This window comes from Meriones unguiculatus, chromosome 9, assembly GCF_030254825.1.
Source record: "Meriones unguiculatus strain TT.TT164.6M chromosome 9, Bangor_MerUng_6.1, whole genome shotgun sequence".
In the NCBI taxonomy this organism is placed as follows: Eukaryota; Metazoa; Chordata; class Mammalia; order Rodentia; family Muridae; genus Meriones; species Meriones unguiculatus.
The window spans coordinates 118,670,881-118,697,571 of record NC_083357.1 but is presented as its reverse complement, the minus strand read 5'-3'; the positions used below and the strand labels follow the sequence as shown (position 1 = coordinate 118,697,571).

The following is a 26,691-nucleotide window of genomic DNA, read 5'->3' as shown; positions in this document are numbered from 1 at the left end:
TTAGTATCACATAATGCCTGTTCAATCTTTACAATTTTTTTCTGCCTCCGGGCTTTGAACACAGCATGGAGCCTCCAGGCCTAGAAAGGGTCAAGTCCCTTTAGAAAGCACATGGGCAAAAACAGTTTAAAAGTGAAATAAATCATCTATCCAATAACATCTTCAAATTTAGAACTCTTCCTGTAATCTTTCGCCATCCTCTCAGCGGCCATCAAACAGAATAATCATATTCGCAGATGGTGCAGCCTTTTCATGCACCAGATACCACACTGTCCTCTCTGCGTCACCAGCACCCTGAGTAAGACAGGGCGCTGCCCTTGCTCTTCTTACGCAACCCAACCGCTCAAAGGACAAGCCACAGGGGAGCTATGGAATCAACGGGGTGTTGGTCACTTTTTCCTTACAGCTGGTGACGCTGCCCAGAACGAGGCCCAATGTTCTCTTTAATGAAGTACCGCTAATGAGCGGGTTTGGTGCTTGAATTTCTTGACATCTGATGACAACATGGGGCTGGATTTGATTTTTTTTTTTTTTTTAAAAAGAAAAGATAACATTTTTAACAACAACAAAAACTCATTTCCTATTCTTAGGATTCTATAATCTTTCATGGCATAAACTATCATTTATACGATTAGGTGTGTTTGAATTTACCCTGCTGAATGGATTCCGATTTTTCTGAATACCATAAAGTACAAAAACTATTTCTTATTTAATACAAAAACTGACCCCCCATGAATTTCCCTTGTCCCTCAATTTACACCCGTTAGTGTTGACATTCTCTAACATAAAAGTGTGGCATAAATCAAGGTCTGAGCCCCACAGTTGGTACCACAGTTAATGACTTACACCAGGTAGATGAGTCGGCTCCTGGTACTGAGACAGCCTCCCAACAGACGGTAAACCGAAAGACTTGTAGGGGTCCTGGAGGTTCAAAGGAAAGGAAGCACAGGCTTTGAAACATAAACCAGCGAGAGGAAGGTTAACTACAATGAGGAGTATTTATAGGTCTATTTTAGCATACGGCATTTACCAAATCATAGACTCCAGAGCACAACTGCCTCATCCTCTAGACAACTTGCAAGTATATTTAAAATTCAAGAGAACTGCAAGCAGAGCTTCACCTGACCTCCAGCGTACTTTATTAAAGTTGGTAAAATGCCAACTTTCTCTAAAATTTCTTACAGTGCTGTGGGCAAAAATAAAATGACCTAGACTCTCCCTCAAAACACAGCTCGAGCTCAGAACAAATGCAGCACACTAAGGAGGTTTGCTCTTCTTACCTCTCCAAACAGCTCACATATGGCGAAGCTGGGACTCTGTTCTTCCAGCAAAGACTTAGAAAAGCCACACATGCCTTGACACGTGTACATGTTCTGCTTGTAAACACCATGAGAACAGAACTGGGAAGTTTGGGGTCACCACCTCACATGTGATCCACAGCTGTGACACTGGGACCAAGCATGGTTTTGAGCCACTTAAAGATTTCAAAACAGCTCACATCACTCATGGAGACACTCTGACACGCCGCTTTTCTACCGCTAGACCATTGTGCACCTAAAAGACTGCGCAAATGTTTGTGCTGCCTTTCTCTTCTATCATCTGGAGAAGCATCTTCAGACACTCTGTGATACACGTAAATTCTATAAACTGGCAGGCTAAGAGGTTAGCAAAAAACCTGTAATTAGAATTAGGATCAAAAGTCCATGCTTTACCAAAAGCTTTACAAGTTAGATCCTTCCACGGACTCATAAAGGACAGAGTCAAGGTCACTCAGCTGTCTCTCAACACATTGTTACTGACCTCCCCACCCAGAACAACAGAGATACTTGCACTCCATTCTGTTTTTAATTGTTTCTCTGCTCTGCCCGTGGGTTATCACACCTTTCCTCTACCTATGGCTCAGCCACACTGGCTGCTCCAAACTTGGACATGACCACCCTCCTTTCTCACATCCAGACGCCTTTACCTCGGCATAAACCCGACATTCAATTGCCCAGCCGCTGATGGGAATGTCCTCTTGCTTGTGCCTGAGAGGGTAACCCTTAGCAACACGGATCATTTCTTGGACCAAGTCCAGGCCGGTAATGCATTCCGTGACGGGGTGCTCAACCTGTAAGGCCAAGTCTGCCAGTTAATAGAAGAAAAATCAAACAAAGAGGCATCAACACGGAAAAGTTCACAAAGTTTCAGAGTCAAGCGAAGTTAATTCTGTTTAACCCTTAATACTTCCCAACTAAAAATGTCGATGAAATACATAAAATGAAAGAATAAACACAACTTTACATAGACGAGAGTCAGAATAACTCTGAAAAGTATGTGTATGCTTTGATTACTTCTCCCACTTCCGACTACTTTGTGGCCGGACTCCAAGAGTTTAGCCTCCCATTTCTTTTGCTGTAGCTCTCAACCGGGCTGAGAAGCAGCCTTCTGCTGGCTTGCTGCGGTTCTGTGGGGAAGCTGCTGGTGCTCTCAAGCCCATGTCCAGTCTGGGTCGTGCCCACTTGCATGCTTTCACTAAGCGGCCCTGACAAGCAGCAGGATTAGCGTGATCTTGCATCGGTGCAGCCTGGCAGGAAGCAGCAGATGGAGCCTTCAGCTGGCCTGCTCTCCAGACAGACCTGCGCAGTGCTTACCATGCACAACAGCAGCACAGGGGGAGGGAGCCCACGCTTTCTCAGCAGAGCACTGGTGCCCACTTCAGCTGACGCGGCCAGGGGACTACCTGGCCTCCACACCAACGCATGGGATGCATATGTGCAAGAACACGCAGCTGACATGCAGCCACAGAGCACATATACACTGATACAATTTGACTGACTGTTCACTTACAAATCCTTAAGCTTGAGTTCAAGTAAGGCCATTTATAGCACTGAAAAAGAGCATGTAATCTTCTATCTAAAATCTCAAATAAGTTCTAAAAATTTTAGGAAAGCGTTGGCCATACCTATTACTTTGATAACAATTTTTTCCTTAAAAATTTAAGTTTTAGATGGTATGTCTCATTAATTTCTTTATTGTGACATGTCATAGTTTATACACCGACACAGGAAAAGGTCACTGAACAAGCGAGTTGTCTCCTAGCTTCAGCTGCACTAATTGAAGGACAGAGCTTGGACATTACAATAATCCCGAAGCTTATCATAAGCAGACAATGCCATGGTCTTTTTTAAAAAAAAAAAGCTTGGTAAAAATAAACAGATGGCATCCATAATTAGCTCTGTGTGTGTTATGAGTTTGTTTACAGTTTCAACAACATTTTAAGACCTTTTGACATAATTTTAACGACAAATCATTGCTAAAATAAGCATCTACCCTTCATAAAATAAGTGTGGCACTAAATAAAGACCTTATGAGAAAGTTGAATTGTGATCTGTGAGGGACGATATTCTAAGAAACAAGTGCACAGCCCTCTGTTAGTGGCCAACGCCAGCTTCACGTGGGAAAGCACCTTGGCGCTCCTAACTGTTCCTAAAGGATATGCTACTTACAAAATGGCCTCTGCTTTTTGAAAAAGGTCAAGGTTATAAAGGACTGAAAGAACATGGGACTTCTCCAGATTAAGGAGACTAAAGAGAGAGCACCAGCCTATGACCCCAGCACTCAAGAGGCAGAGGTAGCAAGATCCCAAGTTCAAAGCCAGCTTGAGCTACACAGGGAGACCAAACTCAAAACATTAAAAGAATAAAAAAACCAAAAGTGTAAAAAAAATTATATGTGACATATAACATATCACCCTGGACTAGAAATTTTCTCCTTTACAGCAGCTTTACTGAGGCCTCTGGTAAAGCCTGAGTGCCCTGCACAGACAGGGGGAACAGTGAGGCACCAATGTCACCATTCTGATTTGGGGTTCTGAGGCTGTGTAAAAAAATATTTTGCAGTTTTAGGAAATGACATTCAGGAAAGAAGGGGCTTGAGGCCTGAAGTTTTACTCTGAAACTGTTTATGGTAAAGAAAAGATATGTGACTCTACACATAGACTTAAAGAAGGGACAACTCTAGACAGGGTTATGATGGGGAGGAGCTTTGTCCTTCCCTGTCCTTATTCCATGCCAGAAATCATTTAAAAATTAAAAAAAAAAATAAGTAAACATTAAAAAGTTACTTAAAGGGCTTTGTATTTTCTTCTGCTGAAACAGGATTAAAGCAGAACCTGCTGAGTCAGCTTTGGAAGCCTCCAGCCAGGACTGAAGCAGATATCCACAGCCCTCATTTGCTCCATCTCTCCCTGACCTAAACCTTCAAGACTTTACTCTGAATTACCTAATAGTTCCTAAAACATTGTTTAAAACAGGTAACTGCATAGGCAGGCCTTCCCTACGAGGAGAAGAACTTTCGTAAACTGTAATTGCTTACGCTTGCATGTTAACAGCAAGAGAAACCTCGAACAGATGAAGAGGGATTCACTCAGACTCTGTGCAGAGAGGGTGAGGGAAAGAATCCACATTTCCTGAGTGGACAGATATCTGACTATAAACATTTGGCAGCCAGCGATCCCGGCATAAAGTCTAGCATGTATAATCATAAATGGCAAGATCCCTCCATAAGAACACACTTATTCCAAACTACACCAACATTTCCAAAGGAGACACCTGAAGGGAGAGGTGTATTGGCACAGGTTTTAAATCTCTAAATAACATCATTTTAAATTAATGTTTTACATGGTATCTTTAGCAAATGTCAAGCTCGGCTGGACAAGTATTAGATGGAGATAGCCCATGAAAGCTCTTTCCAGGGCTGACCATGTTGGAGTTGGCCCTGCCTCGGACAGGATCTGACTGTGGATACGGAAGGGACAGACATGGTTGTCTGCTAGAACAGGAGAGAGCACTACATAAGGCAGACGCTCGCCACAGTGCTGGGTGCCACGGGCCTCTGTCTTCTCACTGCTGCTCCCACCTACAAGGAGAGCGGATGCCAGTACTTTTGGTTCTGCTCTCTAGGTTCAGAAAGAGTCTTTGTCTAGAACAGGATCTAACACATGCCCACTGAAATTCTGAAGGTCTCCCTCCTGGGAATACAGGATTTCAAAATAAAGACCCAAAGTTATTAGACTTCCAATCCACAGGAATGAAGGATAAGAAGCATGCTAAAAAAGGCCTCAGCACATGACTCCTGCAAACTGACCTACATTTCTGAGAAGCTGCACACACTTAGGCTGGCCTGGAGCGCTCCTGCTGAGAATAAACAGATGAAGGCAGGAGCACAGGACTGCTGGGGGCTCACATAGCCTATCTTGACACTCTAACCCTTAGCACCTCAGGAAAAACCTGTGCATCAGGAGATAGGAGTAAGCCAAGCGACTACCTTAACTGAGGTCATAAGGGTGGGCACTACTCCAGTATGCCTAGAGCCCTCATAAGAGACTGGCACAGGCACACAGCAAGGCCATGTGCAGACATCTGTCTGCAAGCCAAGGAAAAAGGCATCCAGAAGAAGCTAACCCTGCTGACACCATTACCCTGAGGGCTTCCAGAGCTCTAAGGTTAATTTTGGCTGGTGAGCCACTCCGTCAGTGGTACTTTGGTATGGCAGCCTCAAGAACCCAACAAGGCACAATGTGGGATGTCAAAGCGTGAGCAGAAACCCAAACCCTGGAGGGCATGTTGTCACAGGCTTTCAGCCAAGCGCTAGGGAGGCAGAAGAGGTGGGTCTCACTGAACTGGCTGCCATCCTGGCCTACACAGTGACACGCCAGGCCAGCCAGGAATGTCTAACGAGATCCTGTCTCAAAAACTGAAACAACTGGTCCAGAACTCAGTGATAGAAACAACGTTAACTGTCCGCTGACTTTCCCATGAATATCTGTCTAACTTACCACACACACACATACATGCAAAGAAGGGGGTCACTACTCCAAAGTTAGCGTATTCGCCCAACTCCATCTACTGTCCAGAAATGCAGTTTTATTTACAATGTAGACAAGAACTAAAATCCAACAGAACTGCTAAATTATCAGTGAGAATCATTAAAAGTAATTAGTAATTCAAACAGAAAGCAGAAGGGAAGGCAGAATTAAAAACAGAAGACAATATTAATTTAAAAGAGAACTTGTGACATCAGTAATTAAGAATGAGCAATCCCCTCTGACATAATCTGATTGGCCTGCTCTTTGATCACCTCCCCCTGAGGGGGGAGCAGCCTTACCAGGCCACAGAAGAGGACAATGCAGCCACTCCTGATGAGAACTGATAGACTAAGATCAGAAAGGAGAGGAGAACCTCCCCTATCAGTGGACTTGGGGAGCGGCATGCATGCAGAAAGGGGAGGGAGGGTGGGATCAGAAGGGGAGGAGGGAGGGGCTTATGGGGGGATACAAAATGAATAAAGTATAATTAATAAAAAATTTAAAAAAAAAAGAATGAGCAATCCCTTTTCACACTGCAAGCATGTCAAGCTGTGTGCATGCAGTGTGTCCGTGTGCACAGGTGCACGTTTAGAAGTGTGAGTGTGTGCCCGTGTGTGTCAAGAACCTCAGATATTGTTCCTCTGGCACCATTCTCGTCTGGAGAGCAGGTGTCTCACTGGTCTGGAACTCACCAAGGGGGCTCAGCTGGCTGGTCAGCCAGTCCAGGGGTCCTCGCCCCTGTGGTGCCAGGTTCCTGAGGTGATGGCATAACGCCATGCCCAGTTCCCTCAGCCGAGTGCTAGCAAGCCAACTCAGGAATTCATGCACAGACTGGGCCTGTCTCTGCTCACAGACTGCATTCTTCAAGAGCAGTTTTTAAACTTAGAAAGCAAACCGTGAGGGCTGGGCACCAGTGGAAAAACCACTGGGCACACAGCACAGGGAGCTCAGTTCCCCAAAGCACGTATAAAAACCAGACAAATGAGTCACCCGCACTCGGAACGCAGAGGCAGGGCTCTGGCAAGCTGGCCAGGCTGGCCAAAGCCTGCATGCTCCCGCTCCAGCAAGACTCTGCCTCACACAGGGGATACTGAAGGAAACACGAAAGTCAATTCAGTTCCTCATATGTACACATGTGTGTATGCACCTAGACATGTATATGTGCATGCAAATACACACATGCCACAGACATATACATGTGCAAAGAAAAAAGCAGCAACCTTACAAGTAAAATATCTGTGAAAGATCTTCAATGTAGAAGATACAACATGATACAAGATGGACTATTAAAACCTCTTAAACAAAACAGTAATTACGTGTTAAAAGGCAGAGTGCAGGAGTCATATGAAATGATAGGATGTCTGGTATTTGCCCAAGAATACCCCAGGCAAGAAGGCATTTGTGAACAATACTGGAAGAACAAGCATGGAGCTGGGCTGGAAGTCTATGGCTTTCTCACTCTTGCTAATCTTTCCCACTTCTGGGTGCTTAAAAGGTACCACAGGGGTGAGAATGCTGGTTCCCCAGTTAAGTACACGGACTGCTTGCTCCTCCAGAGGACAGAGGTTCCATTCCTGGCACCCACCTGCTGGCTCACAACTGTCTGTAACTCCCGATTCAGAGGATCCAATGCCCTCTTCTGACCTCTGAGGACTATGGCACACACATAGTATACACAAAATAAAATAAAATATTAAAAAAAGAAAATTACTGTGAAGAAAAGGCAAAGGCTCGGATGTGACAGAAGGAAGGAGAAAGGAAAGGAAAACAGGAAAAAAAGAGAGGGGGGGAAAAACAGAGAAAGACATACAAGCACAAGAGGTGCGAGGTGGTGCACACCTCCTCCCAGCACTCAGGGAGGCGGAGACAGGAGGAGCTCTGTGAGTCTGAGGGCAGCCTGGTCTACAGAGCAAGTCCAGGACAGCCAGGGCTACACAGAGAAACCCTGTCTTGAAAAACAAAACAACAAACAAAAAAGAAATGCAAGTACAACTTGATGCAAGGATTTCTGTTTCAGAGGACATCATTGGTCTAGACTATTTTGATTCCCACTAAAATTTGATTCAGAATGATGCTTAATTTGAGTCAGAAAGGACACATGAAGTCATTCACAATATAACACCAACTTTAACAGAGCTAGTTATTTAGAGTAGCTGCTGGCTCCTAGACTAGCAGGCTGTGAGAACAGTTCCCACATACCTTCTCCCGCCTCCACCTGGGTATCTCAGACTATGAGCACGCAGCATTAGTGTGGAAATGGGTGACAATTTGTGAGTCAACATCAGTGCCCTGCAATGAAAGCCCAGTTTCCACCAGGGCTCACTCCTAGGGCCACACATTCCTGGTGGCTGGCAACTGTGGAAGGAGCTACACGTCTCTGCCTTGGCAGCATCAGCACGCCCAATTCAGAAGTGTCCACTCAGAACACCACAGGAAGAACCATGGCCAAAGCAGCCTGGGGAGGAAAGGGTTGCTTTGGTTTATGCTTCCAAATCACTAGAAGTCAGGACAGAAACTCAAGTAGGGCAGGAATCCAGAGGCAGAGGCTGATGCAGAAGCCATAGACAGGTGCTGCTTCCTGGCTTGTACCTCATGGCTTGCTCAGTCTGCTTCCTTATACAACCCAGAACCATCAATAATAAAGAAAACTTTAAAAGCACACAGGCTTGTCCACAAGACCATCAAGTGGGGGTGTTTCTCGCCTGAGGCTCCTTCTTCCAGAATGACGCTAGCTTATGTCAAGCTGAGAAATGCCAGCACACTGCCCACAGCTGCAGTCCCCCATCCCCGACACATACCTTCACCACTATAGCATTGGTTCAAAGACTCTTTGTTCCCCCTGTTCTCTTTGGCATGTTTTAATAGTCGAGGGTTTACAATGAGTCAAAAAGAAGCAACACACTAATTCATTTCAACCCTAAACTTTTATAACAAGGTAAATTTTCTTAGTAAGGGCAACCAAACCGTACTTAGTAAGTATCGCCCACTGCAGAACTCATGAGAGACAACACCTATAGGTATGGCTACAACAGGAACTAGTGACTGATGATGAAAACGAAAGGTCCATTGATGACAACTATGGTAAGATGCTGTTGTGAGTGTCATGGAGCTTGTGACCCCTGGGAAAGACCACAGACTCAATCCAGTTATAGTTAAAAGATTTATTGATTAGGTACTAGTAGGAAAACATCCCTAAAGCTAACCTCAAGCATGTTATAAAGGAGTGTGGAAAAGGGTTTTTAAAGGGGAAAAGTACAAGATGACCTTCAATATCTATGCAAGCAAGCAAAAACTGGTCTCTTCCGCCAAATTAAATGGTTAAACATTTATAAAACAAGGATGGTCAAAACAATCTTTGGAGTATCAGTCTCAGGAAAGACCCCTGTGCTCAGATTTTTGGTTCTGTTGCTCTCCTTGTGGAGTTCCTGTCCTCTCCAGATCTTACTGTTTCCTACTTCTTTCATACTCCATCCAAGGACCATGCATGGAGATAACCTAAGACCCCTGCGCAGATGTAGCCCATGGCAGTTCAGGGTCCAAGTGGGTTCCATAGTAATAGGAACAGGGACTGCTTCTGACATGAACTGATTGGCCTGCTCTTTAATTACCTCCCCCTGAGGGGGAAGCAGCATTACCAGGCCACAGAAGAAGACAATGCAGCCACTCCTGATGAGACCTAATTGACTAGGATCAGAAAGAAGGAAAAGACCTTCCCTATCAGTGGACTTGGGGAGGGGCATGCATGCAGAGGGTGGAGGAAGGGAGGGATTGGGATAGGAGGAGGGAGGGAACCACAGGAGGGATACAAAGTGAATAAAGTGTAATTAATAAAGAAACAAACAAACAAACAAAAACAATCTTTGAGTATATGCATAGCAAGTTACAGACGCCAAAAAAGCAGTTATATCATAACAAGTGATGGTCCTGTCTTTATGCTTTAGGGTAGGAGTCACCGAGTCAGGGACAAATGGCTAGCACATAACGAGATGGATGCCAGTTATAAAATGGGGTTTCTTTAGCCATCACACTGATTGTCCAGTTCAAAATATCAATATTAGAACCAGGAGAGCCACATTTACAGATAAGACAGATAAATGGGATGATGAGAACAGTGAAAACAACACAAGTGGAGAGTTAGGAAAGAAAGAGAGCAGGGTCGGGTAAAAATATATTAATTCCCACTAAGTTTCATTATAGGGAAACAATACACTATTTCAAGTTGGAAAATAAAAATATGGTAGCAAAATGTTTTTCATAATCATTTTTCTTAAGATCATATCTTACAAATTATATCTGAAAAATTACAAGCATTTTTCCATGATTCTAAAAACTATATTATTTTAATTCTTTTCGTTTTATTAAATGTAAATAAGATAATCTAATAAACTAAAATTTTCACATATAAAAATTAGAATGAGAAATAATCCTCTTGATACTGAACTATATAATATATGGCATAACATTTAAAACATTACAACATTAGCTCCCAAATAAGCAGAAACTGTTTCTAAAGTAACAGTTATGTGACACAATTGAGTATATTGAGGATCTTAAATGATACAATGAAATTGATACCAGAGGGAGAGATTCCATTATGAAATGTAAAATTACATGGGGGTGGGGAAGGATCTGCCTTATCATAAAGTAGAAAAAAACAAATACTGTCACAATGACACAAATTATGTAATAGAGAAGGTTTAGAAATAAAACTATCAGAAAATAAGAACATAGAAAGCCAAGAACACAGGCCACAGATGACGAGGAAATACCTATAAATAGCCATAAACACCATCTAAGGTTTTCACATCTATCCTCACTTACTGATCCTGCCGAGGATCAGACCAGGAAGGAACCACCTGCTCAGAAAGCATCAGAGTATCATGACCAAGTCTAACCCCACCAAGCAAGGGCCAGTAGGTAAAACACAGGCAGAGGGATTGTACCACATTGCAGACACCTGGAAGGTATTGAATTCAGGCCTTGTGCAAGAGCTGTGGGCAGATCACACCTCAGCCACTGAGGGAATGGACAGTGAGGGAGTGGGGAGAGGGAGGAGGAGGGGGAGGAGGAGGAAGAGGTTGTGCATGTAGGCGGATCTGGGGCTAACCATGCTAAGAGCAAAGCTAAACCAAGTACCCACACCTCAGCCTGGTGACTCTCACAGGTACCTCTCTACAGAGAAACAACATTTTTCAGTCCAAATGTCACCCTTAGGGACATCCACCAAGTAGATGAAATGTTCTGGTACCAGAAAACACACACAGCCTGAAGGTGGAAAGTGAAGTGACCAGCTCGTTAGGAAATTTAAAGTGAAAGGAACAGAACAAATTACAGCCTTCTTTTCTCAAGCTGATGAGCTAATTAGAGATAAGACAGATTATAAGAACAAAAGAACTTAGTGTGTGCTTTAAGAATTAGAATATCAGTTTAGGACATAAATTATTTAAAAAGAGAGAAAAAGAAAAAGAAAGAAAATACACTGTTTAGGAAAACCCTAGGGAAGATGCTCAATCCTCATTCAGAAGGACAAACAGGATAGACATCAGAAGCAGGAGAAGACAGGGAACAGGACAGGAGCCTACACACAGACAGCCTCCGAAACACTCTACTGATTGAGGTATCAAAGCAGAGGCTGAGACACATAGCTAAACTTTGGGCAGAGTGCAGGAAATCTTAGGAAAGAAGGGGGAGATAGAAAGACCCAGAGGGGACAGGAGATCCACATGGAGAAAAACAGAGCCATAAAAACTAAGCCCTGGGGTCCCTGCAGAGACTGATACCCCAACCAAAGACAATGCATGGAGAGAACCTAAAACCCGGGCTCAGAAGTAGCCCATAGTCTCAGTCTCCAAGTCGGTCCCCTAGTAAGGGGAACAGGGACTGTCTCTGACATGATCTCAGTGGCTGGCTCTTTGATCACCTCCCCCTGAGGGGAAGTGGGAAGTAGCCATACTAGGCCACAGAGGAAGACAATGCAGCCACTCCTGATGTGATCTGATAGGCTAGGGTCAGATGAAAGGAGAGGAGGACCTCCCCTATCAGTGGACTAGGGAAGAGGTATAGGGGGAAGAGGGTGGGATTGGGAGGAGACAAGGGAAGGGGCCACAGCCAGGATAGAACTTGAATAAAAATTGTAATAAATGATAATAATTAAAAAAAAAAAAAAAACATTTAAAAACTGTATGGGGTGAGGAACAATCCCTGCTTTTGAGTTCATTCCCAGCAGCTACATCAAGTCTGCAACCTCGGTTCCAAGGGGTCTCATGCATCTGCACTCACTTGCACACGAACACACACACACAAAAACATATACACTTTAAAGTAACAAAAATAAATTTAAAATAAGAAATTTTCCTATGTAAGAAAAAGAAGATTTGGTTTATTTAAACCCTATCAGAAGTGACATGGTGGCACACACTTACCACCTCTCAGATTCAGGGGGCAGGAAAACCACAGCAAGTGTGAAGCCACACTGCCCTGTACAAGTTCCAGGCTAGCCAAGATCACATAAGTACAGAGGGGGCATGCAAGAAAGGGTTCCTCAGCACTGCAAGAAGTCCTGGATTTGTTCTTCATGGTCCCACTCAGGGGTCAGCTTACTATGAAACGACACCCATTATATACAAACACTGTCTAAGAAGGCAAAATTCACTTCTTCAAGACAGCGAGGAGGGCCACAGTCATGACGAGTAAATCCAGATGCGAATATGTAAAAATGCTCACTGGGTTTAAACAGCACAGAATTCCGCACGGTCAGAACTGTGACAAAATCTTTACCGACTTGACTCCCCACACCACCTCCAAGGCTCTTCGGCAACCTTTGAAGTGACAGAACAGAATTTCCTGGCAGGCTCCCGGGGTACGGAGCACACAGGCATGAGGAACTGCAAAGGGCCATCTGATGGGCGAGCTTGGACAAACAACGGGCTAGAGGGAACGACAGGAAACGACAGCGAGAACAAAGAAAACCACACTGCGGCAATCCACGGGGCTGGCCACTGCACCAGGGACGGCAGGTCCCGAGAGCCCAGGCGTGCAAGGCTAGCTGGGCAACATAGCAAGACCTTCACTGCTGATGGCACGTCCTCAACCCGACAATAATGTCCATTTGCAGAACAAACACAAATGCTCTCTCATCACGAACTTCCTTCGAGATCCCACTGCACGCCACTAATGTCACCGAGCATAATAAAGTCCCCATCTTAATAAAAAATAGCAAGAAAAACATGACTTCCTTGCTCATTATCCAATTAGTCACTTAGTTAGAAAACAATTATTTTACTCAAAATCAAATTAATATCCAAAAGGCAAAACTGTAAGGCTCTTCACCCACAGAGAATACAAGCTACAAAATATCATTTCAAAGGGAGTAACAACTACTGTACATAATAAATGCTCCAACTATTTAGAATCCTGGCCTCAGAATACAGCTAATTTCTGCTATGACAAGTGAAAAGCAACCTGTGATTTGAGAGGTATACTTTTAGTCCACCAGTAATTGTTTCCATATAACTGACATAGATTAAGACTTTGGTGATAGCAATCAGGTGACTGGTTAGTGTTTGGTATGCATGCTCCGCTCCCAAGTCCCTGCAGCTGAGGCTCACCCTGAGCTTCGTGAGGGTCTAGGTGTCAGGGAAGCAGGCCAAATGTCATTTGGAAAAGTGAAAGGTGAGTGAGGCAAAGGCCAAGCTCACAGGCCTGGACACATTCACATGTGTGTAAGGCACTTCTTGGAGCCTCTGCTCAGTTACTGGGACTAGGTGACAAGAGAGAGGACGCTCTCACGATCACCAGAGAGTAAGAACACGGGAGAGAACTCACACTCAAATCCAACAAGCGAGCAAGCAGCTTCTCAAGCACAGCACTCGGCACCATCTTTGTCCTATAGGCACATGCCTTTCAGGGCAATGCAACATGACAGACGTGGCTTAATCCTTTAGCCGCAGTGAGCAGCCATGAAAACGATACCCACCACAGGAGCGGGCACAGATAAGGCAGCTCCACAGGGCGTAGAGGCCACAAAGGAGCACCCTCAAGATCAGAGTGACCTGGCCTAGACCCAGCCCCTCGCTGGACGGCATCCCTCAGACGCCCAAGAAATTTCACTTTCAGCTGGGACCTTAGTGCCACAAATATTACTACCCATGACAGAAAAACACGGACAAGTCTCTGTGAGGAGACAACCGAAATGTTTATGTTCATACACAGATGCAGACACAGATACAGGTGTGTGCTGGGGCGGGAAAGGTGGCTCAGGAGGCAACAGCGCTTGTTGCTCTTGCAGAGAACCTGGCTTCAATCTCCAGTGCCCACATCATGACTCACAAATATCTGTAAGTTCAGTTCCAGGGGATGCAACACCAGGCACGCACATGGTGCGCACACATGCACGCATGCAAAACATTCATATACACAAAATTAAATAAATAAATGAATAAAACATAAAGACGCCACATGCAGCCAGAGGCGAAAAGGCGTAAGAGCACCTAGCCACCACTGTCTCAACTGTGCCAACAGGTGAAGCAGTCACGGAGCTTCAGAAAGTGCCACATGTGCATGGACAACTAAGCTGATTGTGTTTAAAGAATGAAAGATAACATTAAACTGTTGGCGAGGAAATGAGAAAAGAGAGCAAATGCTGAACTGCATTTTAAAGAATCAAATACATTACCTAGACTGAAATATAAACAAAAGAAACTTAAACCTGTAGGTGAATGCATTAAATACACAACAATAAAACAATGTGCAGGCTAAAGAATTATCAAAGAAAGACTATGTAATGAAATTACCTAGAGTGACAAATTCAGAAGGAAGAGAACATGCTAGAAATAGCAACAGAGAATTTTCAAAACTTGCTGGAAGGCATTAAGCCACAAATTCAAGGAGTTCCACCAATTCCATGGGCATTATACACATACACTGAACAAAACAAAGAAAAAAGTGAGCCCTGGAGCCACATAAGGTGGAGAGAGAAACTGGCTCTACTGAGTCACCTCATCGATACACACAAACACAAAACATTCTCAAACATTTCAAGTAATTAAAAAACAAAATCATAAGAACTGTCAGAAGAAAAACGTAGCTGTTACACATGAAACAGGCAGGTGTAACACAATGACTAGAGAGAAAGTGGGGGAGGGGTCATGCAGGGATTAGAGGGAGGAAAGGGAAGAGAGAAATGACGTAAAAATTATTTTATTCCCACATACACAGGAAGAAATAAAAGATGACTATATGGGCAGAATGGAAAGAATGGTGACTATTTAAAACAATAGTAAGAGACGTTATCTTGATGACAGTGGAGTATGAAATGCCCCAATTTCCTCATCCAGCCAGGTGGGGCAGATAACAAATGACTGACATCAGACCTGGATAAATCAAGGCTGTCTGTCAGGGACAGGCTCTAACAGAAGCTTAGACATTCACACAGCTCTCAAACTGCAGTAGAGAGAACGTTAAATGCTAAGCACTGGAAATACAAGAGAAAGAAAAACCATGGGGTGAGAAAAATGAAAACACTGAAACAGACTAAAGTTAAATCCAAATGTATCAAAACAAGTTCAGCTATATGGAACTGAGGCAGACAGTTACTTGAGCCCAAAGTTCAAGGACACCCTGTTAAAAGAAAAAAAAAATTGTGGTGCAAATACATAAGACTTTGTGATGTTGTCTAGGCACAGACAAGATGACAGAACTTGACCTTAAAAATATACTACTTATAGAGATGCATGTGAAATGTATTCCCAGGCAGATGAAGAGGGGAAGAATGAAGAAAGATACTAGGCAGAAAGAGATGTTGAGTTCAGACCATCAGCTCTCTTGCCACTAGGTGAGGGACGAGACCCACTAAGGACACCACCACAAGCACCCTAAACCACAAGGACTGGCTAAGACCAAGGACAGAAAGTATCTCTCTTGGGGCTGGAGAGATGGCTAGCAGTTAAGAGCACTGGCTGCTCTTCCAGAGGATCTGAGTTCAATTCCCAGCACCCACATGGCAGCTCACAGCATCTGGAACTCCAGTTCCAGGGGGTCTGACATCCTCACCCAGACACACATGGAAGCAAAAGGCCAACACACACAAAGTAGATAGATGATTGATAGATAGATGATAGACAATAGATGACAGATAGATAGATAGATAGATAGATGATTGATAGATAGATAGATGATAGAGAGATAGATAGACGATAGATAGATAGATAGATAAATAGATAGATAGATAGATAGATAGATAGATGATAGATAGATGATTGATAGATAGATAGATGGATGATTGATAGATAGATGATAGAGAGATAGATAGACGATAGATAGATAGATAGATAGATAAATAGATAGATAGATAGATAGATAGATAGATAGATGATAGATAGATGATTGATAGATAGATAGATGATAGCTAGATAGACGATAGATAGATGATAGATGATAGACAATAGATGACAGATAGATAGACGATTGATAGATAGATAGATGATAGATAGATAGACGATAGATAGATGATAGATGATAGACAATAGACGACAGATAGATAGATAGATAGATAGATAGATGATTGATAGATAGATAGATAGATAGATGATAGATGATAGACAATAGACGACAGATAGATAGATAGATAGATGATTGATAGATAGATGATACATAGATAGATAGATAGATAGATAGATAGATAACTTTGAAAAAGTTCTTTCTCTTGCAAACACGCATATGTTAAGAAAAGTCCAGTTACATGAAGGAAGTTTCCCGGAACGAGTATGAACATAGCACATGGAAGCAGGGTAACATGTGGAGCTGGGCATGGAGCAGCAGCAGAGAGTGCTCAGCACATGCAGATATGTGAAGAGCCACCAGAGGGACAGACACATGCACGTACGCCTAGAGAAACTCAACCTCCTCCCACCCCGCACACAGAAAGCCCCACCAAAGGCCTAAAGGAAGCAGTGTGGGTTCTGTGTTCAGACAAAGCGTGATTTACTCTACTGTTACAGGTGGCATTTCACAGCCCGCCACACCCACAAACCCCAATGTCACTTTCTACTTTTGCAGACCACATGTATTTTACAAATGGTCCACTGAATTAACTAGAATTCCATCCAAGTTCATGTTCACAGTGTGAATATGACCGTATGTGGAAGGAGGCCTAACAGATGTAACCAAGGTACGGTCATACTGCACTAGAATGAACCCAAGTCTGACGGCTGTTATCCTCTGAGAAAGGGAACCCTGATATGGAGGTACTGACGGAGAACGGCAGGTGACAGCTGAGGCAGAGACTGGAGCTTCGGCCACAGAGCAAACAACAGGTTAGCAGACAATCGCCTGCCACCACATTCTCAGCTCCAAGATGGAAAACCCTGCCAACAGCCTGCTCTCAGGCTCTGCACAGGTGACAGCCTCACTAAAGGAGGGAGACAGGAAACAGGGCACGTATCCTCGAAAGGTAAAATAGAAACTTCGGTTCTTCAGAGCAGCAGCACACAGGGCAGCCGGAGCTGCACAACCAGAAAACACACACTCTGTGGCCCCATCAACCAAAGTAAAACTAGCGTGGCAACAGGAGGCAATGGGAACGAGTCCATGAGGTAGGAGACCCTGCAGAGAGGGAGGCAGACGGGGAAAGACAGAGGAGGCTCTGCAGAAAGGCTTGCCTTTTGCACCACTGGCCCCAGCTGACGCTCCATCCGTGTTCAACCATGTTTGTTCTGTTTGCTTTACATATACATGTAATATACATGTAACTCCCTATATATGTATATGTGTATCGTCCCTACATTTATGTGTGTGAACATATACATACAGTTTAAGTAAAGAAGAGGAAAGGGAAGAAAGAAGAAAATGAAGCCACCTGTTGCAGCATTGGTGACCTCTGAGATTTTAGCTGGAAGTCAGGAAGTCACAAAGCAGGGTGACCACTGGCCTTTCCTAACCGAGGTAAAGATGGCTGCTCCCCAGGAACTTGGTGGATACTGCAGTGTTAGGACTTCCTCCCAGAATTTCACATCCAGTCCCCCTTAGTCCAGCCCTCTGGAGGCCTTTGTTAGCACTCATCTCTTTCTGTTCATACATCAGGCCTCTCTTACCAGCACACAAGTCCTGACAGATACAGCTCATGCTAAAGGGACAAGCAAACCAAAGGAGATCCCCATGTGGAGAGTCAGGTGTTAAGCATAGTAAAGCATAGGAGACGACACATCGGCCTTCGCATTGGCAGGCTGCGGGGCTACACAGACAGCTCAGCAACTGGAAGCACTGGCTGCTCTTGAAGACCCAGGTTCCATTTTCAGCACCCGTATGGCAGCTCACGCTCTCTGAAGCTCAGACCCAGGGGACCTGGCGGTCTCTTCCAGCCCCTAGGGGCACTGCATGCAGGCAGGCACAACACTCATACACAGGGAACTTCTACAAATTAAATAAATAAATCAGTTGGCTGCTTAATTTTCCTCGGTACAAACGTAAAGAGCACATATTTAAGTTCCTGGTGCTGAGTTTTAAATGTTATTATAACACAAAACAAGATAAAGAATGAATGAGGAGGGGCAGAGACTCATGGAGAGGAATAAAAAGAGATGTTGTTACCTGGAGTCTTGTATTCATTTCTAAGAAGTAGAAATTCTTCTGGGAGTCCACAAGAAATTCCACAGTTCCAGCAGAGGAGTACCGCACAGCTTTAGCCAAAGCCACAGCCTGCTCTCCCATCGCTCGGCGAGTCTCGGGATCCAGAAAAATGCTGCAAGCACACAGAGCACTCAGCAGAAAGCCCCATGCAATGTCTATGGGCTTACACAAAACTGTACATAGACTCATCTGAGCCGTTCAGGAGCCGGCCATGTGTCTAGCCAGGGGGCCGTCCGACTCGTGCTCCACCGAGCCGGCACCAAGCTTCATGGAGCCTCCACTGCATCTCCGCCACACACAACGTCTACCTAGCGACCCTGGACACACTGCTGGGAGGCGCGTGCAGCTAACACAGAAATAACTTACTGAAGACTGACTCATGCAATCCTCATTCTCCATAGATTCTGCAGATGCAAACGCACCTGCTTGCTAGAACTTACGCTCCCTTGAAATGCGCACTTGTGGCACATGTGCACAAGGAGAGAGGAGAAGCAGCAAAAGCTGAGGATGGACAAACGACGCTCTGTCTTCCTGTTCCGAGCCTTCTAGCTAACCACTGCCATCTCCAAGGAGAGAGGAGGAGGAGAGATTCACTGCCTGGAAGACTCTTGGCTTTTATACTTAATTGTTATCTGGGCTCCTAAGAGCATAATGGCTGTGGAGTGTCTTATGGAGAAAGTCTACATGAGAGGGGAACCTAGACAGAATGCACTACAGTGAAATAAGGTGCTCTTCAACTGGAACATAGAGAAAACAAAGTTCTCCACTGACTAGGTACATACGTCACATCTACATGTTATGTGAAAAGACTATAGCCTGAGGCTTAAGGGAGCCCAAACCCCGTATTTCCTAGGAAGGACAGCTCAGCATCTGCTAATTCAGTGTTCACAAGGCCTCTGTAGACCAGAGCTGCATCAAATCAACCTCTGATACTTCAAAATACAAGTGTCACTCTCTCACAGGCAGGTCAAACTAAGATGTTTTCAACAAAGCTTGTTCAAATGGAGGGGAAGACATATATATACACACACACACGTATACATACATGTGAGAGAGAGAAAGGAGTGTGTGTGTGTATACACACACCAAATAACCAGTGTTTCCGGACTGTAGCTCTCTGCAGGAAAGGCTCTGAAAAATCAATGTCAGCTGCATTTCTGTCTGCAGCTGACGTTATCCTCGCACAAGCCAGTGAGCCACGCTGCACAACATCCGTGCCGGGGCCGTGTGCTGAAGCCGTCTGTGCTCTTCTTCTAGAGCGGCATGGCGGAGCAGCCATTGTCGTGCTCCTGTGCCATGCACCCACCTGCCTGCCACACTCGCTGGTTCTAGTTGCCTCAGGAACCTGTGGTCGCTTAAGTAAATCTGAAGCCAGGGACTGTTTCATCAGCAGAAACTCCCTTCTGTGTCGGCTTGAAGCTAGCTTTTTTTAACACAAGAACTCCTTAACAGCCTGACAGTTTTCATTAGGAGTCCGTCGGTATTTAAAATTTCCCTGGTTTCCTCATAAATACTGCTATAAAGATGAGTTTTCTTTGAATCAAGATCTAAATAAGGTTCAGACTCTGCATCTGAGTTTTTTTGGCTTGTTTTTGTTTTTGTTTGTTTGTTTGGTGTTTGGGGTTATTTTTTATTCATTTTAAGAATATTAATAATAATATTAATGTTATTAATTTTAAGAATGTTAATTAACATTAATTAATCATCTTATTCATTTCCATTTGCTGTCATATCCCTGGTTTTAGGCCTTCCTATCTCATTCTTTAGGTTGTATCTGAGCTGCCAACAGCCCTGTGCTGCCTTTAACACTAATATTGAATGTCAGTTCCATATACACTGATAGTTAGGTTAAAGCCAGCACAGTCATTTGGATTGCCAGAGAGACACAGCCTAGCTGACAAGTAACGGGAAATGTACTTTCTAGCCCCCTTTAGGTGCCGTTGGGATTACTCAATGGCTTTAGGTGGTTAGATTTTATTACTATTAATATTATTATACATGGAGTTCTGCAGTGTCAGTGTTAAATGGGGATTTTTATGCACGAGTACCAGCCTACATCACCTGAGAGACGAAGCTCCAGGAACGAACTCTCAAAACCCACTGTAGCTGCTAGGACCTACCAGAGGAGGCCTGACAAACCCAGGAATCCTCCCTCAGGAGGAAAACACAGGACCAGTTACTACCGTTTCTCTAATGTAAGAAACACCTCTTCTGGGCGTCCCATGAACTCTGGCAAGGTCCATGCGGCCCAAAGCCTAAACTAGGCGCAGCTGTCACCTACGCCACCACCAAACACTACCTCTCTCTCCAGTGTCTCCTCACTGCTATGCACTGGGGCACTGGGAAGTCAAGGAGGATTCTTGAAGTGATGGTCACTTCAGAAGTGACCATTAGTAACATTTGTAGCAAGGCCATTTAACAAAGAAAAGAGTTTCCTGAAGGAAACGCAATCAGGGGGTAGTTTTCTGGGTGCCCCTGAGGTGCCACTCACCTTGGCGCTTCCTCTATCACCTTCTGGTTCCTTCTCTGGATGGAGCACTCCCTCTCGTTGAGCCACAGAGCGTTGCCGTGCTTATCACCTAAAACCTGAGAATGGCGACACCTGAGAAACGCCCGGGCACTTTTCCTTGTTTCTATACTCTGTGCCCGACCTCAGACATTACCTCCAGCTCTCAAAACCACATCAGGCTGACAGTACAGAAGAAGGGCATATTTACAGTTACGTATTTACAGCTCTGGAATACAGTGAAATATTAGCAGAAGAGTGCCTGCAGAGCAAGAGTCATCTGCACCTCAGGCAGTATCCTGAGAAACTGCCAGTGCGTCTGGGGTCAGCCTCGGCGGAGGGTGGCACCGCACCAGACACAAACCCATGTGTCGTTCTGATGTTTGTTAGGAAGCGAGAGCTTACAGAGCTCTTCCAATATATTGTCACTTGCAGTGGTTAACATTACCGTGGCTTATTTTGGTACAAGAAACTAGAAAAAATGGCCAGGAGCTAGTCCGCAACCCAGCACACAGCTCTCCCCTGTGGCAGGAGACAAGCTGTGCGCTGACAGCAGGGCCCTCCGCGGGCAACCCCAAGCGCGCAGCTAGCTCATCTACCAGGACTCCTAGTTCTAGCACCAAGCAGCTGCACAGAGCCCTCTCCTCAGTGGCTTCTTGTGCTACAGAAGAGTCATGCTAATGTTTTACACACCTGGTGAAAAAAATCATATCACAGCAGGGACCGCTAGCTATAAAATAAATAGTGAACGCCTGACTGAGACATTTTAGGAATAAGCCTTTCGTTGCTCAAAAAGATTTCCAATAGTAAACAAATAGACTCACCAGAGGCCAATAGATTGGCATTTTACTTCTTATACTCCAAAGTAGCTGCATGAGGTACATCTAAAAATATTTTAACTCCTCAAAATAACTCTCAACCTCTTTTTTTAAACTTTACTTGGCAAGGAAGTAAAAGTACATGTAGTCTCTAAGAAATAAAGCCAAATAACAAAGAATCTCAAAAGGCACTTGCAACTGTAAAAAAAAAAAACAACAATCAGATACAGAATCAAGTGTTGGTTTTCTCTGATTCTGTATAGTCTCTTTTTTGCTTTAAAAATTATAGGAAATTTGACACACAAGTGGTATGCAGACATACATGCTGACAAAATGCCCATACATATAAAGTCAAAATAAAAGGCTTGGGGAATTTATCAACCATTTTAAAGAAAACTAGTGATGATACAGTGGGAAACACGAACAAAACACACTTGTAAGGGAAACCTTGACTAGAACCCCTTGGAGGCACGTGTGCTGAGCAGGAAATGAGCTCCTCAAGAGGTTCACGACCAGGATGCTCCTGAGGACCCCCAAGCCAGCCTGCAGCATGCCAGTGGTTCTCCAGGTGAACACGGCCAGTGTGCACCTCGGCAAGGACGGAACACAGAAGTAACAGCTCATGTGAAAGTTAGCACAGACATGCTTCCCGCACTGTGGGCAGGAGACAGTTAAAAAATGGGCACATCATCTTGGCGCAGAACTCAAAGGATCAGGAGACAGGGTGACAAGGAGCCTGACTGTTGTGAGCTACACTCGTGACACACGCCATCCTCTGAACCAAAGTCCTGCATCTTCAGAAGACCTGCTGGCAGAGTGTCGCCGCCACTGTCCCTTCACAGGAGGAGGGGCTGGACAGGGCCCCTGGACTGCCACCCGACAATCCAGCCATTTGTGTATACTTCTGCCCTAGTAACACATGGCTTTCGATCGTGGGAGGACTTAGAGTAGCTGGGAAAGACCCCTGTGCACCGCCATGGGGAAGCCATCACCCACACTGGGTGCAGCTTCCAATGTGGCTGCCTCAGGCCACCCACACTCCTGCCCACCGCGGTCACTCAGCTCTATAAGTAAACCTAATAAACTCACTGGGTCCAGCAAAACTCTGGCTTGCCACCGGGCCTTTAGGAGAAAACGGCTGACCGATGCTGCTTAGTCACTACTGGACAGAAAAATACTAAACAAACCTATACTCATAAATTATAATACACATAAGCTCATGAAAACTGGAAAGTGGCTAGTTAAAAAAAAACAAAAAACTCCTAAGACAGATCACATGGGAAAACATCTGGGTTATCCATTTAAGGTACTAGGGGCAGATTTACTTATATTTAAAAACATAATCCAGACGGAAGGCCAAAGGTAATTAAGCTAAGAGGCTACTGTAGATGTGGAACTACTGAAGGAGCAAACATTCGCTGAATATTAATGAAAGGCAAAGGCCTAGCTGCTGGAACAGCAGAGACTAAGGCCTGATCTCTGCCCTCAAGGACCCACGGTCTCCCAGGAAACAGGAGCATTGGAAGACCAAGGCGGTGAGTGGCCCCAGCAGTGCGAGCAGGGTTTCCCACCTTCGTGTTCTGAGATGGTTCTCACTCAGCACAAGATCTAAAGACACAAAACTGTAAAAGCGCTCAGCAAAGGTACCAAGGTACAAAAATCGCCTGTGTTTATTATGTCAGCAACAACAAATAAATGGTCAATCAAACTTCTAAGGTGGCAGCATAGCCCGGCATCAAAACGATCACATGTCTAGGGGAAAGGAGGACTGAAAGAGACATAAAAGCTCTAGACTTAAATCTACAAACCACTTCTGGGGGCACTAATGAAGATGTATATAAACTGACTAGAAAAGTCAATCTAGAATCAATACAATCCAAATCCCAATCTCAAAAGTTGGGGTATAAGTATACGTGTTCTAGAATTAGGTTAATGGGTAAAACCTAACATTTACTTTGAGATTTAAGGAACTTAAAAAGCCTAAGCTATCTGAAGGAAAAATTAATTTAGAACATTAACAGTACCATATTCTGGGATGTCTCCCCCTCCCTCCCTCTCTCCGTGTGTGTGTGTGTGTGTGTGTGTGCGTGTGTGTGTGTGTTATATGTTTGTGTGCATGTGTGTGCACGTGTGAAGGGTCTCCACCTCTGCAATCTGGGAGGTGGAAGGTTGACATGAGGCGTCTTCTCCGTTACTTTATTAGGAGTCCGCAGTTCAGCAGCTTAGTCTGGCTAGCCACTGGGCTCTAGGGATCCTTCAGCTCTGCCTCCCCAGTGCTGGGATCACAGACTGCATCACCATGCCTATGCTTTTATGTGCAGTCTGGGGAACTGAACTCAGGCTCGCACACAAAGGATTCTACCAACTGAGCCATCTCCCCAGACCCCAGAGATCTCATTAAAAAAAAAAAATCTAGTTAAGACAATCAACTAATCTCACTTAATTTGCAATAAATGGTTATCACAATATATGGTATCACTTATTAGAGAAAATTAGGCAAACAAATGGGAAAGCATCTACGCCCAGCCACACACCAAACAAAAACACACACACCAACACACCACACCTATAACCACAAACCCCAGTGCTCTGGAGGCAAGGCAAGAGCACTGCATATGTAAAGCCTATACGGAGAAGTCCTGCAAGCGTGAGCAGGACTTCAGAAAAGTTTAGAACAGATGCTTAAATACAATGAACAGAAACCATAGAAGAAATGAGGTGAAGGGATGGTTCCTTTTATTATGCATCATTATTATAACATACGCACAAATATATACCATATGTATGAACAGTATATGTTTGTGTGTGTGTGTGTGTGTTTTGCCTCCGATGAGCCAGTCCTGGAGGAGGCTGGACGACCTCATAGGTCGAAGCTGTGTTTTGTGAGTGCTTCCATTTCATTTCCATCCCGACCCACACCACCCCAGCATCTTAGCACAGCCACAGGCTCGGCCATTAGACGGCATCGGGAACAGTACCCACCTGGATTTCTATGTGACGAGGGTTATCGATAAATTTTTCTATTAGCAGTCTATCATCACCAAAACTAGAAGCAGCTTCTTGGGATGAAAATCTAAAACCTTCCCTGTGGAACAAAAAGAACAATTAGACTAGCAAATCAAAGATAGTCTTCCACACAGAAAACAGTATTCGCTTCAGCTTAATTCAGAAAAAAAACGGGAACAGACTCACCGGACCTCCAGAGAACTAAACTAACCTGAGCAGCAACTCCCACTAACAGCTCGGCCGCCTTGGGCCAGTTAATGCCCTGGTCTCAGATTTTCCATGGAAACAAGAACACAGTATTGTTTCACCAACCACCTGCTGCGCTGCACGGGCCCGGGTTCGGTTCCCACCACCTCCTTGGCAGCTCACAGCTCCATCGCCAAGGAATCTGACGCCCTCTTCTGGCCTCCACGGGTACTGCATGCCCACATGACCAAATGTTTCATGTATTCTGCATGAAAAACAAATTCCTCCCGAGAACCCACAAACTTTGTAACTAAGCAACTCATTATTCACAAAGTGTAAGCGAGGGAGGTAATTTTTTCAGCAGAGTCTCTACTGGCAGGCTGCAATTTGCAGTTACAAAGAAAGAATCAAACATCTTAAAAATTAATCTTAGAAGAATCTAAACTTCTATACTTTATCTTGTAAATCTAAACTTTTATATAAAAACAGTCATTCTACTTTAAATCCTCAAGGTAAACATTTGCTTATTAACAATTTTTATTAAATCATAACAGACAGCTGAGGGAAAAAATGGGTACAAGAAGAAATTAATCACCTTGAAGCCCAGCTTCATTGATAGAGTCATGTCAGCCACTGCTAATTTGGGCAATTATTCTTGCCCAAACCTCAAAAAAGTTTGTAGCTCAACTATTAAGCATGTGCCTTTCTGAACTTTAAATTGTTCCTCAAGATTTTCTACATCAGAGCCACTGACAAAAACATCTTCACCTCGCTTCGTAAAACCACTTAAATCAAATCAGCCATTCTGTTAAATGATCAACTCATCTAAACTATATTACTTTATGGAAGTTCATCTTCCTCTTGATCTGCAGGAAAACTGTCCAAATGAGTGGGCTGTCACCCAGGAATCAATCACACCAGGCTACATCAGTGCGGGTCTCCCCACACCCAATCACCCCATGCCAGACAAATGGGGAACACAGCAACGCGAGCACGAAAAGGACCAGAGGCAGCAGGAAGCCATCAGAGAAAAGCCCGGGGCTGGCCCCTCCGAGGTATACCCACCACAGCTGTACAGAGCAGTGGTCAACTCCAGAAAGCTCCCCTGCCCACTGCAGTGCCTCCTGCGCAGCGCCCATCATACCTGACACGCTTGTGTCTGCACTTGACATGGACAGTAGTGACGGTATATTTCAAAACCTTAGAAAAATTCTCCTATTTCTGCTCCCTCAGGACAAATGGTCTGAGGTTTTCTTAGTCTTTCATTGTATCTTTGATTTAGGGAAATGATGTTTAGACTTGGGTAGACTACAAACTTCAAAGAAACCAGAATCACAGTGAATTGCTGTTTTCAGTACCAAAGTTTTATTAGATGGGAGAGATATTATAATTCATAAAGAGAATAACACAGCACTTCACAGTTTCCCTCTAATGCAATAACTAAAATCTTTCATTTTGCTTTTAAGCCAAGAACATCAAAAGTAAACCATCAAAGTCATCAAAATAAAACACGAAGTTTGAAAACATCACAGGTCTATTTTGGAACTAAGGGAAAGTTGTGTTAAGACCATCCTCTGGGATGCAGCTCAGGGGCAGAGCAAAAGCTTGGCACATGCAAAGTTCTGGGGTCTACATTCCAGCAAACAAACAAAACCAAACACAGGCCTCTTGTTTATTTCAGTTATGCCTTAATTCAAAAATAA

The 26,691-nt window shown here is 44.3% G+C and overlaps 1 protein-coding gene across 3 annotated transcripts in view; it reads right to left on the bottom strand.

Annotated features, from left to right (window-relative positions):
* Pcca (propionyl-CoA carboxylase subunit alpha) overlaps nt 1-26,691 on the bottom strand; it is a 288,912-nt gene that overhangs the window by 152,455 nt on the left and 109,766 nt on the right. For all 3 annotated transcript variants that reach the window (XM_021644430.2, XM_060391661.1, XM_060391662.1), the window contains 5 exons: nt 24,779-24,881; nt 20,964-21,058; nt 18,434-18,584; nt 1,967-2,110; nt 847-921 (listed from right to left, as the gene is read on the bottom strand). In XM_021644430.2, the coding sequence (XP_021500105.1) occupies nt 847-921; nt 1,967-2,110; nt 18,434-18,584; nt 20,964-21,058; nt 24,779-24,881 (568 nt within the window). The remainder of the gene's footprint in view (nt 1-846; nt 922-1,966; nt 2,111-18,433; nt 18,585-20,963; nt 21,059-24,778; nt 24,882-26,691) is intronic.